The 17781-nt window shown below is 38.6% G+C and overlaps 1 protein-coding gene across 3 annotated transcripts in view; it reads left to right on the forward strand.

Moving 5' to 3' along the window:
• tln2a (talin 2a) overlaps positions 1 to 17781 on the forward strand; it is an 85106-nt gene that overhangs the window by 32595 nt on the left and 34730 nt on the right. For 2 of the 3 annotated variants that reach the window (XM_014992036.2, XM_088004388.1), the window contains 11 exons: positions 8865 to 9036; positions 10247 to 10344; positions 10951 to 11080; positions 11573 to 11725; positions 12487 to 12629; positions 12905 to 13032; positions 13181 to 13244; positions 13337 to 13441; positions 14967 to 15122; positions 16467 to 16568; positions 16950 to 17026. In XM_014992036.2, coding sequence (XP_014847522.1) covers positions 8901 to 9036; positions 10247 to 10344; positions 10951 to 11080; positions 11573 to 11725; positions 12487 to 12629; positions 12905 to 13032; positions 13181 to 13244; positions 13337 to 13441; positions 14967 to 15122; positions 16467 to 16568; positions 16950 to 17026 — 1292 coding nt within the window. In that variant the 5' untranslated portion in view covers positions 8865 to 8900. Of the gene's footprint in view, positions 1 to 8551; positions 9037 to 10246; positions 10345 to 10950; positions 11081 to 11572; positions 11726 to 12486; positions 12630 to 12904; positions 13033 to 13180; positions 13245 to 13336; positions 13442 to 14966; positions 15123 to 16466; positions 16569 to 16949; positions 17027 to 17781 lie in introns of those variants that run through there. The other variant, XM_088004387.1, reaches the window with a different exon arrangement.

Genomic DNA, 17781 nt, shown 5'->3' on the forward strand with positions numbered 1-17781 from the left:
AGTGAACAGACTGTCCTGAACTGACCCTCAGTTTGTCCTGAGGGCTGCAGGTCTCAGTTATGGATTCAAAAACCCCAGTTGTGACACATCTGAAGGTTGTAAATGTTGCAACACAGAGCCAAACCATAAATTATGAATTCTCTTTGTGTGATTTCTAAAATTAGGAGGGAATGTGTTTTACTTTAAAAGATTTGCTGTTATCGTGATTTGTTGTTGGTCCAACTTGTTGGATCAACAACAAGTTGTTGGTCCAACCTGTTGTTGTTGGACCAACAGCAAGTTGTTGGTCCAAAAAGTTTATTTTTCTCTCAAGAAAGATTGACAATGATACTGATCCTAATTTTCTGGTCAAATCAGAGCTCAGGTTTTATTTAAAGCTCTCTGATTGTACTACAATAACTACAATATGAAGAGATCCAAGAAAAGCTTTCTAGGTTTCTTGCGGTGAGTGAGCTTTAAATATTTATATTTGTAAATGAGGCAACAGTACACACCATGGTAATCAGAGAGCAAGCACTGTAGGATACGGTTTAACTTTTTTTTTTTTTTTTTTTTTTTAAATCTAACAAAACATGATTACAGATTATTCATCTGTCATGTTTAGAAGTCATACACATCAGTTTCTGTGTTAAGTAGAGAATTTAGATCCCCGCTTTAAGATTTTCAGAAATGTCCATGACAGATGGCAAAAAAAAAGATGAAGCAACAACATCACAACTGTGCTGTACTCAGTTCAGTCTTCCTGTTACTTCCTGAAAGCCTGACTCTCTTGTGGGCTTGAAAGAAACCCACTGAAATGTCTTGACTTGACATAAATATACATAGAAAAAAATGCATCTATAATTACACAGTGGTCGTTGTTGAAGATAATTACATTAGTAAGGTTTTGAATGTTGCAGCTCATGGTTTCAGTTGAAGTGTACACCTGAATAATCTCAGGTTGTAGAAGTATCACTAAGCTCCCTGATTGGACCTCATATTTTATTTTATTTTATTTTTTTGCCTCCACCACTAGTTCAAAAAGCCCTCATCTTGAGTTTTGATGTCGTATGCCAAAAACGACCCCATCCAAGTACAAAACCCTCAACCTAGGCTCTTATTCCACTCTTGGAATTATAGAAATGCTCGTTTAGAAGTAAGTGAGAATAAAAGCTTTCCCAGATTGGGGCCTCTAAGCTCGGAAGGGGACGCCTTCAGCAATTTTCACTCAGAGACTTAAAAAAAAAAGGATGAATACTTTGAACTGGTGTTCAAAACATGAGCACAAATGGCAGTCGGAGCTTGTTGCAGAGCCAAAGATGCAGAGAAACTATCTTTCCTCTTGCAGTCAAAATCTCTTACACAATAGAGCAAGATGGCAATGCTGAGGTGGAATTACTTTAGGGACAGATGACAACCAGGTGAGGGATTGCTTCAAACTAGAAGTGATTACTTGCTTCTAGTGAAGAACGATGGGTCAACAGAAAAACATTGATTAATATCATCATAAACGCTTTCAGAAAGGTGTATATTTACACATTATGTGCATTGAAGGGGCAGTATTATGTAAAACTGACTTTTTTGAGCTTTACATCATGTTATGTTGTCCCCTCGTCAAAAACATACCTGGAGTGTTGCTCTGACTCTTTCTTTCATGCGTCAGAAATCCTTTAACCTCCTGTGGAAATCGTTCAGCTGTGCAGAATGGCTGGGTGAACCAAGCACCGCCTTTGAGACGCAGCTCCTCCTTCTGCCTCACAGAGCACACGACTCGGCTCCTTCAGCCTAGCCAGTAACGGTTAACAAAGAACTGCACACCAGCTGAGCTCATTATACCAGCTACTTTTCAATGAAATGCTGTAAAAACATTATTCACAAAGATCATTGTTAAAGAGACAGAGGCCGATTTCAGGCCATTAAATCACAAAGGCAATTTTTTTTAAGTCATATTTGATATAACTTCAGTTGTAAATGCTGTATATCACTTGGTTGTGCTATAAAATGGCACTATGTACCTGGAAAACACAATACTGCCCCTTAAAAAACACATAATTGGATCTTGAATCCTATATTTTCAAGTTGAACTCTCTCCATTAAGTTTTAGTGCATATATACTTCTTCTTGTGTGTTTGGCTACAGTAGCTGTAGATTATATACTCCCAAGTAATGTAATCTGCTCAAGTGCATCATATTTTATAAGCTCATCTTTTTTCTGGCATATTTATTGCCATTGATCAGATGGGAGCAGTCACTGCAAACAGGAAATATGGGAAAGATTGCAGAGACGTGACATGCAGTAAATGTCTCTCTGGCAGCAAATCGAACTGAAGACCCGGTGCTTGATGCAATTTAAGGCCATGTGATTTCCGCCCTAATTACTCTGCCATCAAGTGGCCCAGCAGCTCATTTATTGTAATTCTTTCTTTCCAACTGTTGCAAAGCAAATGTGTAGAGTTGACTATGTTTGAAATACCTGCAAGAAGCAGAAAGATATAGAAAGCATGGTCCAACCTTAAGGTAATGTAAGTGAAGAATTGTTTCAGTTTGATTTCTTTTAGCTATGAAGTAATGATATCGGATGCAGCCATTGGATGTTCATTTTGTTTGGATCGATACTTTTACGACTGATCTCATAAAATCAGGCTTTTTACATATAGATTTACCATTTTAGGGGATATATCTTTGTCCGACATCTCCACAAACTCTTCCTCCTATAGGCGACTCTGGTAGATCCTGTGATGAAGATGCTGTGAGGTTATTGAAAAACTTACCAAAATTAGGATGGTGTTCCTGAAAATAGACCAAAGTTTCTTAAATTAGACTGAGCTGCTTATTCAATAACCAAAGACTCTCAGTACAAAAAGCAGTGTGTAATAGTGATTAAGGTCTATACATATGTAAGCTCGGTTAGATTATTTCTTATTTCAGGTCAGATTTAATTCAAATTGAGATTATTATGGATGGATTTCTGTTCTGTACATAAATGTATTTTTGAAGTATTGCTAATCTTATAAAAATACGTGACTCCTCTACAATAACTTTCAAGTTTTTGTGTGAGCTCTGGGCAACTGTTGAATTGTATACTTATGCAGTATTACCTTTCTTCTCTACCACAATGTATCGGGCAGAAGTATCTCCTCACGTTTTGTGTTGGGTACATATGATACAAGGCTAAATCGCACCTTCAGAGCCTGGCGGAAGATCAAATCGATACAAATGTTCTTCACTTGTTTTATCAGTAACTGGAACAAAATGTTAAGAGGAACACCTTTAGTTTCAGCTTTTACTCCCAACTAATAAAAACAAAGTTAACTGATATTAAGTTTGACAAACCTAGGGAACTGTAACACAAAGTTTTGAGGCATTACTAGACCCCAGTGGTCTCAAACTGCAATCCTCGATGGCCAAAATCTTGTAAGTTTTAGATGTGTCCCTTGTTTAAGACACTTAAAATAAGTTGCAAAACTGCCTCCAATCAAGCTCTACAGAGCTCTTCTAATGAGCTAATATTGGAACCTGGTGTACTGAAGCAGAGATACATCTACAAGTTACAGGGCAGACGTCCTAGAGGTCTGGAGTTTGAGCTATATGCTACTTGGCACAAAGATTTCAATTCTTTGTCTTCAACATAAAGTTGTATAGATGCTCATTTAATACTCATGTGAACCTCGAGCTTATCTACATTTGAAATAACCATTTCCACTTTAATTAGCATCGTCTTAAATTGGTTTATGTTGCTTTGTCAGTAACGGTCACATAGTGCTGCACAATGTTTTGAAGCTCAGACATCTTCACAGTATCACTGTGTTAAATATAATTGCACATGACTGCTTAGATGCAATTTTTATTTTAGATGCATTTGAACTTTGATTTCTAAAATTTATTACAGTTGGATTGACTTTGCCAACCCTCGATAAAGATCTTAATGACTGATATCCCAGGAAAACCTTTTGATGGTAAAAACAAGAGAACTGTTTCAGTTAATTGTAATTAAAATAATCACGCCAACATTTAACAATATTTTAATCACTTATATCTTGATTTCCAGCATCCCTTCCAGCATTTCTATGCATTTTCACCTAAAAAATAAAGTTCCCCTAGTCCTCCAAGCTTGCATGTGTTTGTCCATAAAGAGCAAGAGGATATGCAGCAGCACATAGAATGAATGGGTAAGCTAGACGTATTTATACTAGAGGTATACATATTTCATATCTCTGTTGTCCTGGAATTTTGTTTCAACAAATCATCTTGAAAATAAGTGAGTTTATCTCAGCCAAGGTGTTGAGTGACATAGTGAAATGCTCTTGATTCCTTTATTAAATGTGATGTGATTCAAATTTAGGTAAAAACCTGACATCTAAAAGCATATTTCAAGTCTTTGACACAAGCACAGAGCTGCCAAGCTCTTTCATTGGCCTAACTGCGCCTCTTTAGACATTTTGTTACTCTGGTATACCTTTGTATTTGAGTCAGGCTGCTGACTCAACTTGTTGATCTCATTGTAAGAGAGTGATTTTATTCACAGGTGATGGTGTTTTCATCAGTTCAGACATAAATGCATACAAAAGGCAGTTTTAAGTACTCTGGGAATCCCAGCTCCAGAGCAGAAGGAAATAAATATCAGTGGAGTGCGTTTCTGTTTGCTATGTTGGTCTGATTCAGATGAAAGAAGAGGCGGCATAGCTGGTGGAGTTCAATTTAAATTTGGCAGAGGGAAGGAAACCTTGTGTTTTTGCATTACAGTGTGCATGCATAAGTGGTTTAAAATTGATGTGTCTCATGGTTGTTTGTGTGTGTGTTGAGAAAAATGTCATTACTTCCAGCTTAGGTTTAAGGTGGAGGTTTACACAAGATTATCACTGTTGTTGAGGTTTTTAAGTTTGTTCAGCAAAATGGAGGCCTGATGTTGTAAACTGCAAATTGTGTGCAGCTGCTGGAGGGGGGACGTCGGTGCTGTGTTTATAACAAGAAGGTTCCTGGATGTGAGTTTGTAAATGTATCCGTTTCGGGTCTGCAGCGAGCTGGTACCTTCTCCACCCTGAACGCCACCTTTCGAACCACTGACTGCTGGTAACGGGCAGCAACATTTGTATTGTACTCTCCGCATGAAAAAACTTTCTTTGATGCCCTCGACTTTTTCTTTAGGGCCACAAATTGCCAACAATTTAGTCAATTACATCATAAAGCCTTCTTATTTTTATTTCCTTTACATCTTTTAGAGATTAATCTCAAAGTTTTATAGCGCTGCCTCCTCCTCCAGGGATGGTCACAGAAGGAATTTGTAAATGTGTTAGCTGCCTAATGAGTTGGCTTTAGCTGGCTTAGTTTTTTGGGGGGATTTGGAACAACATTTGATCTTAGAAAATGTCTTATCACAAGGAAGGAAAAATCAATGATAAGATGCTTTAGTGGTAATCTGCTTTTGATGGAGACTTTGCTTTGTCTTGATGCGCAAGGGAGAGATTTGCTTTCAATTGTTTTTGTAATGGTTTTATTGGAGCTTCTTTTGCTCAATCAACCCTCGGATCTAGGAGTAGAAAATATCAAGAAAGGCGAAAAAAAAAAAAAAACGTATGAAAGCTTAATGTCTCATCGGTCATGTTTGACTGTGAGACAAACCAGACATTGTTGTAAACATATTTGTATGCGGTGAAGTAAAGTGTTATTTGCCAAGGAATCACATCTAGAGCTTCAGATTGGTTTAAGGGAAGAATAAATAAACCATGGTGTGTAACATAGCCAATTTCCATACTGAGCCTAAAGCTTAAGAGGATTATATTTGAACCAATTACATTTATTGTTTTGACTCTCCCCCTCCTTTTTTAATATAAAATGGTTTCTAGATTTACCTACTTCTGAAATTACTCTAAAAATCCTGCCAATAATGTGTAAATACTATGCTTATTTCAGTTGATACCAGAAATGTAGAAAACTGGTCTGCGGATATTACAAGTGTTTATTTCGCTTGCTGGACTCCGGATTGTTTTTAGAATCGATTTAGATTTAAATCAACATGAAATGCATATTTAAGCACATAGAGACAACATTTCCAGGGGGCAGTAGGCAAATTCAGATGTAATATTTTTCACAACAAATAACGTCTTTTATTTTCAGTGTACATTTCTGTAGCTGGATGCTAAAGCATGTGGTTTTATTTCTGCCATGTAATCCCGTAAAGACAAGCAGAAGTCATCACATCACTCGGGGAACGTTTATAATAATGGCTAATCGTTAATTCCAAAGGAACATCAATAACAAACTACTGCAATGATCACCGTCACTATTACTGATGGATCAGTGATTCTGCCAGTGATTGAAACGGATTGCTTGATCTGCTTTGACAGGGAAACCACAGGTGAAACAAAAAACCTTATTCATTAAATGCATAAAGTTGACATACACGTTCTAAAATGCATAGGTTAAGACTGATTAGATGCTTAAAACTAAGATCATAATCAGTATAAAATAAGAACACAAAAAAGTAGTTGGAAAATGGCTTATGAGACAAGCTGCTACTTTTCTAACTTCCTATGGCTCGCTGTACTGCACTTTTATCACTGGGTTGAATGTAAATGAAGAAGCCAAAGCTTCAAAGATTTAGTTAATCTGGAAACCTGTTGTCCTTCTCATCAGTCTGTCATCCTTCCTTCATGCATCAGCAAAGGGAAGTCAGTCAAACTTAACATTTTAAGACCAAATGTAAAGTAATTTTGACATATTATAGCTGTAATGCTGCTTACTGTCAGCTAAAATTGTAACGACCCTTTTCACCTCTTATGGTTGTTGGATTTACCTAACTCTTATGTAGAGTTTCTGTTTAGTTGGATTGTCTACACAATGTGTTAATCTATTCATCTCCTCATTATAATTACTTATTAATAATTTAGCTGATTTACATCACTGAAAGTCATAGGTAGAATTTCTTAAACGTACAGTACACAGGTTGGTCTGTTTTATTCTTTTCTTATTTGCACACATGGATGATCAGATGATATTTGCAGTAAAGGGTTTCCATTGACTAAATTCTCAAAGAAGAAAAAAAAATAAAAGAAACGTACCTAACAGGTAAATGAACGGTTTTTATGTCTGTGCCTATTGAGGGGCATCAATAAGCCGTTAACTGCTTTATCACCCTCCTCTTCATTCTGCTGTCATTGCTTTGTGTCTGTATGTTCTCCAGCTGTTTGCCTCCTGTGGGCTTATGCTGCAGCTATTACACTGAAAGAAAAGGAAAATTAATTATAGATGTAACTCTATTATAGCTTGTTTGCAGAAGGAAAAAAAAATACAGAGGAGAAGGCAGACAATTCAGCCGCTAGTAAGTAGCCAAATCAATTTAGCTTTGTGGAGAAAGGATATGTAATAATAAAGGACAAATATTTATGCCAATGAACTGCACTTACCCACCGACAGTTTTTACATGGTCAATGTTCTAGTGTTTTCTACGAAGAGATTTGTTTAGTTAGATTAAATCATCACAGGGGTTATGGTTATAACAGGTGTTAGAATAATGTGATAGAAAAGCGGTCGGTTCTTGTATTAAGGTGGCGGGCAAAATCTTCTGCACCCATAGGTAAAACTCTCTTGTAAACATAAATAATCCGAAGAGTTGGGGTTTTCTTGAAGTCCGAATGGGAAATTTCACAATTTTATTTCTGTCTCTAAAAGATAAAAATGGCAAAAAGCGTACAGAGAGCGCCATGAAGGCTTGTTTGTCCGGCTCATCCTAACGAGATCTATTTCAGAGTTCAGGGCACGTCAGAGACGTCATGGTGGGGAATTTTTATTGTTGGCAGCTTGAAGGCGCTGTTGGCAGCTACAGTTCAGAGAAGCTGCTCTTCGCCTGAAGCTCAACAATGTGCAACAGTTGGTTTGTGAACTCTCAAATCAGACACGACACCTTTACTTCGGCCCTGCTACAATTTATTTATTTTCCATCTCCTCAAATGCTGAAGTGCTTCCATGTTTTTCCGTTGGCGAATTATGAATGATGACTTTCTGAAACTCTTGTATATCGTTCAATCCTCTGCCAACGAGCCAAATGGGTTTGAAGTAATGCCTTGCTGTGTTTGCCGGTGTCGGCCGCAGCAGCAGATACGTGCGAACATGGCCAGCCGCTCGAACACCTTCGATCCTGTGTGTGAGCAGATCTCACATAGGAACCAGATTCTGAGCGTCTGGGTCAGGGTCACGAACAAACGGACCGGAGGAGAGGTCGCATACGAACGTCAGCCGCGATCTGACCCGACCTCTGACCTCCCTGTCTCACAGCGGCTCTCTGTTCCCGTTGGTGTCTCACAGGATGTCCTCTGTTGGAGATGGCACAATCCTCTTTTGTTGCCCTTTCTCCATTTAGTTTGTCATCATAGCAGCTCCAAGTCTAAATATACTAACTAAATAATTGGATTGAATTTAAACTTTGTTTAAGCAACGGATTAAGGAAAAGACTGAGGAGAAATATCTTCAGGTTTCTAGTTACTTTGCACAGTTTGCTGCTTTACCAACTCCGATCATTGAGTCGTGTTTTTTGTCCCTATCGGGGACCAGATGGGTCGTCTCCTGAAAGTGATAAATTTGTTGTCGGCTCTTTTATCTTATGAAGCATAACAATGGGCCCTCTGCGCACAAATTAGCACTTTCATAAAGTTTAATTGTTTATGACAGTGGAAGTGAGGGATAGAGCTTCTGTTCAGTAGATGGCCCAAATTTATGCAGATAAAGTAAGGCAACGTTTTCTAGTATAAAAATAAGAAACCCAGCTTTTTGGTTGAGTAAACTTTGAAAGCACCTTTTAGATAATGGCGCATCTCTGAAAAGTCTCTCGTTTGGTTCAGTTGGTAAGTTTGCCTGTCTAATAAGCTCCACTTCGTCTTCTTTATGCCCAGGTGTAGCCGCAGTTCCTGCCAACGCTGCCGGTCAAGATGGTGGTGTTGTCGCTCAAAATCTGCGTGCGACAATGCAACGTCGTGAAGACGATGCAGTTTGAGCCCTCCACAGCTGTTTATGATGCCTGCAGGATTATCAGAGAGAGGGTCCCCGAGGCTCAGACTGGACAGGGTGAGCCTCTCAACGACACTGGAATCTGCAGCATCAGCTAAGAATCGACAAAACTCTGGAGAGTTCAAAAAATGGAAAAAAAAAAAAAAAGCCAACATTTATGCATTGTCTTGCAAAAGTATTCCTATCCTCTTCCACATTTTGTCATGTTACAACAACAAATTTCTGTTTTGACTGTTTATATTAATATTTTTTTTATACGATAGCAAAACACAAACTGGTGCATGATTGTGGAAATAAAAGGGTGCATTGTGTCCAAAAATCAGCTGCAGTTACAGCTTTAAGTCAGCACACCTGGTCCCACATGTTTGCACTGTCCTCCACATGGCTTGTTCCAAAGTTTAAACGTGAATTTTTATGGGTTTCCTTCAACAGAACAATACATTTCTACTAAATGCTCCAGAGTACTGGAGCACATGCACTGTAGTTTTTGTCATTGGATTTTTCAACCTGAAGTGTGACTTTCTACTCTAGTTGATTAATTATTAATAGTGACCTATAAAGGCAATTGGCTGCATTGGATTTTATTTAGGGGTGTGAAAGTAAAGAAGACTGAATTTAAATATAGATATTCTTTTTTTATTTAGTAAAAACTTTCATAAGCTGTTACTTTCTTTCTGTTACACAGTTATGCGAACACCACATTGAAGTTTGTGAGAAATGTGGAAGAGTTAAAGGGGGTGAATATTTTTGGAAACTTTTCTAAAAAATCTTCTGTGATATTTTTAGGAACACTGATTTTTTTTTTTTTTGCGACATAATAATTTACAGATATTCTTAAATTTCTTCCTTTCACTAAGTTTAATCTAATTCTGTGTTTGTACATTGTACAATAGATAAACAGTTTTTCCTTTTATGAGTTTGGCTGTAAAATCTGAAATTCTTTCCACAACATCCTGGACCACATGTTGGAGCCTCATCAATCGTAGCTTTCCATCTTTTCATGTCATGTCAGACTTATTTGTTCCACATGGTTCCACTCAAGTCATCATTCACTCCTTTATGTTTGCAAATGTTTTAGACTCGGGATCTCTGTTCCAACAAACTTTTAATTTAGAAATTCCTTGAAAATACCATTATCTCAACGAAACCTGAGCAAATGTTGTGCCTGATGTTGACCTTTATTCTCTGTGCTCAAGATGTTTTCTGATGTTCTTTCTTTTTTGATAAGCATCGTCTAAACCTCTGATGTTTATCCTCACTGCTTCAGCTTCAGATTACGGCCTCTTCCTGTCTGATGAAGACCCCCGGAAAGGGATCTGGTTGGAGTCTGGAAGGACACTGGACTATTACATGCTCCGTAACGGGGTAAACACATCAGTCTGTTTAACCCGCACCCACATGGGGCGAAGCTGCAATCACGGCATGAATGTTTGCTTTGAACATAGAGCAAAGCTTAAGGGAACTCTTAAATGAAAATTATGAGACCACAACGACACACACTAGACACACACAGTTATCTTGCTACCTTTGTGTGAGTCACACACCAGACACGGATGTGTGAATAACGTGGACAAACTCATCAGCAGTCTGTCAGTTAATGCCTGGCTGTAGCTGTGCCACTCTTAAATTGGTTCCCCTCTTCAAATTCACCAAAGGCAGCCCAGGTAGGAGGCGTGACTGTGACCGTTTATTGTGAACCAAATCTCAGCCCATTGTTGTGACTGGAAGGGGAACGGCAGGCCATGATAGACAGCCGTTAAATAAGGTTTTCAGGCTTCTGTTCTTCCTTCCCTGCATGCGACCTGGTTGCAAATGATCATTTCCTCAGCGGAAACATTCGCTTTGTCTCTCCGTTTCTCTCCTTCTGAAGTGAAACCTACAGATTCACCTCTTCTGGTTTTGATTATTATTATTATTATTATTATTATTATTATTATTTCCATCTATGTTTTCCCTCTTGTGTTTGAGCAGGATATTCTTGAATACAAGAAGAAGCAGAGGCCCCAGAAAATCAAAATGTTGGACGGAGCCGTTAAAACAATCATGGTGGATGACTCAAAAACAGTGGGCGAGCTGCTTGTGACTATTTGCAGCAGAATAGGTACATCATAATCATCCGATCTGCATTCTTTCTCCTTTTTTTTTTTTTTTTCTTTTTCCCCAGCAGAATGTACTGTAAAATTAGATATTGCAGTCGAACAGCATTGATTTTGCTTGGAGTAAAAAGTAGTCCAAACTGTTTTTATTGCTTTTGTTGGTGCAGTTTTTTTGCACATCCATAAAATAAAATATATATATTTATATCTGTGGCTTGCCCCCACTCTCATGCTTATGTAGTTTTCAGGTGAAAATGCTGCAGTTATCAAATATGAAATTTAAAAGAAAAATTAAAATAATTTCATTTTTGTTACCTTTTCTTAGTTATGTGCAACTTCGCTTTGGTTAGCGAGTATTGAACCTGTTTTTGCTCTTTTGTAGCGTGACAGTACTTTTGCAAATGACGCTCATTGCATCTTAAGATTTTTATTTAGGTCTGCGAAACAAAACCACTGGACTTTTATCTAAAATAAATATTTTTTACTCTTGATCTCAGGCATCACAAACTATGAGGAGTACTCTCTGATCCAGGAGACGGTGGAGGAAAAGAAGGAGGACGGGACGGGTACGCTGAAGAAGGACAGGACGCTGCTGCGAGACGAGAGGAAGATGGAGAAGCTGAAAGCCAAACTGCACACGGATGATGACTGTAAGTTTAAGAAAAAATAAGGAGAGCATTTTAACTGACCTGGAAAGTTTCCCAACCTAAATGAAGTGGATCTCTTGCACAATGCACACATATGAGAAAATGTCAGCTGCTTATAAAGAATGAAGCTGGACTTCTTGTCTCTTGAAGACGTTTCACCTTTCATCCAAACAGTTTCTTCGGTTCGGAACACAGGCTAGGAGTATCGTCTAAATTGTACTTGAGTCACTGGGACTGCCTTCTACTCGGTTTCATATTTGTGTCGTCATTCAAGTAAGAAATAAGTGAGTTGTTTTGGTCACATCTTAAGAAACGGCTGGCTGTAAAACCGCTAAGAGAGAGGAGTCATGGCTGCAGTGTAGGTGTTAGAAAGATGACGACTTTCTGCGTCCACCACCCTTAGCTGGAATATGGGAGCTCTACATCTAAAGTTCCTACTACCATTTGAATCTGAAAAGTTTTCCCATAAGGATATGTTCAACCTTGCACACAAGCTGTCACTTCTTCTCATAAACATTCACTGATCTCATATATGTGGTGAAATGAACCTGTGATTTCCACTCCAATTAGAGTTTTGTAAACTGACTTTAATGTTGTGAGAAGCATGGCAGCGATTTGTTTCCCATGACGTTCTCTGTACATTTTTGCTTCACAGTGTGAGGTAATAAATGTATATAAAGGACAACACATTATTTAAATCTAGTGCATTGACAACAGCTCAAGCAAATTAAATCGGTTCACTTCATTTAATGTTGTGTTTTTAGTGAACTGGCTGGACCACAGCAGGACGTTTAGAGAGCAGGGTGTGGACGAAAACGAGACTCTGCTGCTCAGACGCAAGTTCTTCTACTCGGACCAGAACGTTGACTCCAGAGACCCGGTCCAACTCAACCTGCTTTACGTACAGGTGAAGTGTTTAGGATGTATTTAATGTCCTTTGCTGTAAGAGACTGGCAAAAGAGTGATTTCTTTTTTCTCTCTTTTTTTTTTTTTTTTGTTAAAAAAGGTCCACCAATTCTTTAATTTTTATTTTTTTGATCAAAATGATTATTCCTGGAAAATAAATAAATACATATATGCTTTTATGTTATAAAGTCACAAAAATATGTATGCAAGTAATTTTGGGACAGCAGAGCACTAAATAAAATTAAACAAAAAAAATATTATTTATGGCTGTTGCAGGCACGAGATGACATCCTGAATGGTTCCCACCCAGTATCTTTTGACAAAGCCTGTGAGTTTGGAGGCATCCAGGCCCAGATCCAGTTCGGACCTCACATAGAGCACAAACACAAGCCTGGATTCTTAGAGTGAGTATTTGACTTCATTTTGTGATTTACATGAGGATTCAAGATAAAAATAAAATGCTTAGAATTTTTTTAAAGATTGTGGAGAAACTGTATAACTCATCTTTGCTGCATTAATTACATCCTCTAATGTTTTTACTTTCCTTCAAAGTCTGAAAGAGTTCTTGCCCAAAGAGTACATAAAGCAACGAGGAGCTGAGAAGAAAATATTTCAGGTGTGTGAATTTCATCCTCATTTTTACTTTTCCTTTTATCTCAACAATGTCGTATGAGTAATAAATTCCTCTAAACAAAATTAAACCTGCAGGAACACAAAAACTGCGGAGAAATGACAGAGATCGAAGCAAAAGTGAAGTATGTCAAACTGGCACGGTCTTTGCGGACGTACGGCGTCTCCTTCTTCCTCGTCAAGGTGAGTCTGCAGTTTTGCACAAAATTCAGTGTTTTATGCTAAAAGATTCTGACGAGCTGCACGAAATACTATGAAATTGAAGCACAGAGTAAGAGAAGAAGTCGGTTGCAGGCAGTTCGTGGTGGTGCTGGAAGGAAACTACTGCTGTCTGTGCAGCAGAGGAGGTTTCAGAGTGAATACAGAGCGGTTGGAATGACTTGACAGGTAGCAGGGCACAATGTGCAGGAATATGTTCATTAGACTGGCATCGGAATCCAAGTGAATCCAGCAGATTTCTACTACTATGCATAAAGACGATATTCTGCATTACATCACTTCAAATCTTTCTATTAGCTGAAATCAATTTTTTAAAATCTTTTTGACTATATTACTCTTACACAAATCAATATTTCACACAAAGAAGTTGTTTTTATCTCATCGTCAGATAGTTTGATCTCTAGAAATGAATTACAACGAGTAGGTATGAAGAATGAAATCACTTCCAACAGTAGAGCACATGTCACAGTTTCTGCTCTGCATTTGTATTCCTCCTAAAAATGCCACAGAAATCTAAAAGTGTCCTTAAACGTCTTGGTCCTCCACATGAATTCCCCTTGAACAGTTCAGCTCGGTATCTCCTTTTGTCTTTGAGTCTCTGGATCTTGAGTTTAATCCGGTGGAGCAGAAACGTCTCTGAAACAGCCCTGGAAAACTTCAGCCTGGCGGCTCCTTAACCTCTGACTCTCAGAGGCCCGCGGAGAGTTTACGGTCCCTGCAGGACTTCTGCACACCTCACCTCTTGGCCCTCACGTCACAGCCCATCACATTCCCTCGGTCCGCTCCCAATGGCTTCGCTTCCACAAGAGGCCTTTGCTCTTTTCTACACTGAAAACACAAAAGAGGGCGTTTTCGAGAGGGTGTTTGCAATATGATATTGAAAGCTAAGAGAATTCAGGAAGAGATTTCAATAAGCTGATCTAAAGATAAGGACACACTTTTTAAAAAAAATGTATTTATTTTTTTTACTAATTGAGGCGGTTTCTAATATTTCTTTGCTGCTTAGACTGATGTAAAGTTGTGCCACCAGGAAATAAATATGAAAACTAAATCAATCTAAGTTGATTTTTGTTTTTTTGCTTGAATTTCTGTCCCGTTTTCTGTCTGTAATCTGTCAACTAAACCTCATAAAGGTCTTACGAACTTGTAATGGTTTAAATTGACTCTTTGTATTCATGACTCTTTAAATTCACTCAAACGATGTACATTCATTGTTGTCAAGAATGAAGTCGTTTCCATGATTGTGTGCCATAAAATTCCTGGGTTGAAACAGATGTCACTGTTTTTATGTCATGTTATAAATTTTAGCAACTGCATTTTGGATCTTTTACTTACTTTATTGATAAAATTGAACAGAAATTAATACATCCTCATACATCAACTTCACTCTGTTCTAATTTGCCAAGAGTCGTCTCTTTGTAATGCTTGAGGCTTAAATGTTCACTATTGATGTGTTTGGCTGAAGTAAAGTCTCTCTTTTTTATTACAGGAAAAGATGAAGAGCAAGAACAAGCTGGTGCCTCGGCTCCTGGGCATCACCAAGGAGTCGGTGATGAGAGTGGACGAGAAGACCAAAGATGTGGTTCAGGAATGGCCTCTCACTACGGTGAAGAGGTGGGCCGCGTCGCCCAAGAGCTTTACGCTGGTAAGAGCGGCACACGCCCGCCTTCTGTCCAGAGGCAGAAAGAGAAAAGCTGCACACACTATGGTACACATTTATCGCATAAATACTTTTTATAGTCTGGAAAAGTAGTTAAATTATCTCTGTTATTTTCCAAGTCTGGATAAGAACTGGAAAAAAGAATGGAGTCTGGAAAAGGTTTGAGTTTCTACACTGCTGACCTCTTTCAATAATTGATTTCCACATCAAAAATAAAGTTTGATCCATCTCATTATTTGCAGATAAATTCACACACACACACACACACACACACACACACACACACACACACACACACACACACACACACACACACACACACACACACACACACACACACACACACAAAATATGGAATTTTGAAGGTAGTTCATATTGTAGACCTTCATACAAATCTTTGGGATATTTTGTTTACAAAATAAGGTTTCAAAGATCACAAATTGGCTTAGAGGAGTATTTATTGAAAATCCAGTCTGGCTTTAGTACTTTAGATTGTAGTATGATGAACTAAATAGCGTGCAGTTACCAAAACCCAAAATTAAAATGGTACCTGCTGAATCGGATACTGTCTTGTTTTGCGATTTGTGAATCTTATTCATCAAAGTAAAGATTTTGTGCTCAAAAGCCCAGAGGATTATAAAGAAAACTGATGGAAATATGTTTAACTTCTAACTTAATATTGAACCCCGATTCTGACTTTTCTGCCTTTGAGATTTTTTTTTTTACTTTTATGCTGTGTATTGCTCACCTTTTCATTCGTCTCCTTCAGTCCTCTGAACAAACTCTTTTCTCTTTGCTGCCAATAACTCTCCTTTGTGTCAGCACTCAGAGGTTCAGCCACTAAACACACAGCTTTAGTCTTGTAGGTGTGTTGGATCTCTGTTGCAGCTCGATTAACACAGCCTGTTGTGTGAAGGCTAATTTGCTGGAGAGCTTTTAACCATTTAGGCTGTCTGTATTGGTGTCACTGATTTAGAGGTTGTTTAGCTTCTCTCTATTTACCCTTTTGAATATTTTATTTTATTTTTTGTGGAAAGGTGCTAAAAATAAATACAAGCTGCAGCCAAATCTTTCCTCATGGAAGCAGTTAGTTTTCCTGCATTAAGGTTTACCTCCAGAACGGCTCTCGGGTTAATCTGACTCTCTGCTGCAGCTTCATATCAGCCAACACAATGTGCGGTGCTCATCTGAGTCGAGCCGTCTCCATGGATTCACTTTAATCCTCCCAGAAAATCCTCAGCCTGTATACCGTACACGCTCTGCTTTCGGCTACTCCTTTTACAATTACGCACAAATCGGATGTTTCACTCTGCGGATGCGTTTCTGCAGGACTTTGGGGAGTACCAGGAGAGCTACTACTCAGTGCAGACCACCGAAGGGGAACAGATCTCCCAGCTCATCGCTGGTTATATTGATATCATCCTCAAAAAGGTGAGACATTCATCACAGGAGACCCCCTAATCCTGATGTTTCAGTATTCTCCTGAGAGCTACGTGTTTTCGGCTTTGCGGGTGATTGATGGAGACCGTGCTGCTCCGTCATGCCGCTGCAGTTAAATGAAAAGTAGCAGAGGAAGGCTGGCATCCTGTGGTGCTGGTATACAGCAGGAGCTCATTTCTTAAGCCTGAAATGTAACTATTTAAGTAAAATCGGAAATGTATCTGAATCTGAATGTGTGATTTATTTTGTTTTTAAGACAAGTTGATTTGATCTCATCTTCATGATTTGCTGTCCTCCTTCCAACTGAACAGGGCTTAACTAAACCACAGTCTGATTTCCTGCTTTTCTGCTGTGTTTGCTTCTCTCCTGCAGAAGCAAAGCAAGGACCGCTTTGGATTGGAGGGTGATGAGGAATCAACCATGCTGGAGGAATCGGTTTCCCCTAAAAAGTAATGGAAATCAGACCTTTTTGGTTCATGTTTGAAGCTTGAAACTTGCCGTTTCTTTATTTATGCATTTTGTTGACTGATTTGAACAAAACGAAAAAACAAAGAATCGCTTTACTGTATTCTCTTTTTAAAACATACATGTCCCAGTTTGAAGAGGAACATTATGATGATGATGTTGAACACATAACCAGTACATAACAAAGCTATGCACACATCACTCAAACAAGCCACTACAACAGCTTTAACATCCATCCATCTACCTGGACAACATTTTGACACAGAGAACACATGCCTGGCATTTTTCATCCTTCTGTGGGAGGAACGTTGCCTCATTTAGCCTGAGGTGAAACTGTGTTTCTGTCCATTCTCAGCTGATAGTTTTCCTGCTTTCAGCTTTTTTGCAACATTTATACTTTTATGCACATTTCCCCCCCCCCCCATCTCTGTGCTGATGCCAAAGGCAACATTCTGTAATACTGCAGAAACGTTGCACACCCAACTTTGCAAGTCTGTTCTGCAGCAAAACAAACAAGCCTTTGTTTGCTGAAGGTGGAAAGATTTTTCCCTGTCGGTCTTTATTGTGTTTAAGGTCTTTGTGGCTAATGTGTAAAATCCAAACTAGCTCAGTGGGATGACGAGCGTGTCCAGTTAAAAACATAATTCTAGAACAATCCATTTTGATGGTTTGCTTCTTTCAGAAAATGGTTTTAAAGGATTTAACTTGCAGAATTATTCATACTAAACGAGTGTTTGCC

Source organism: Poecilia mexicana, unplaced genomic scaffold (genome assembly GCF_051168715.1).
Source record: "Poecilia mexicana isolate PSO_F unplaced genomic scaffold, ASM5116871v1 scaffold_3, whole genome shotgun sequence".
In the NCBI taxonomy this organism is placed as follows: Eukaryota; Metazoa; Chordata; class Actinopteri; order Cyprinodontiformes; family Poeciliidae; genus Poecilia; species Poecilia mexicana.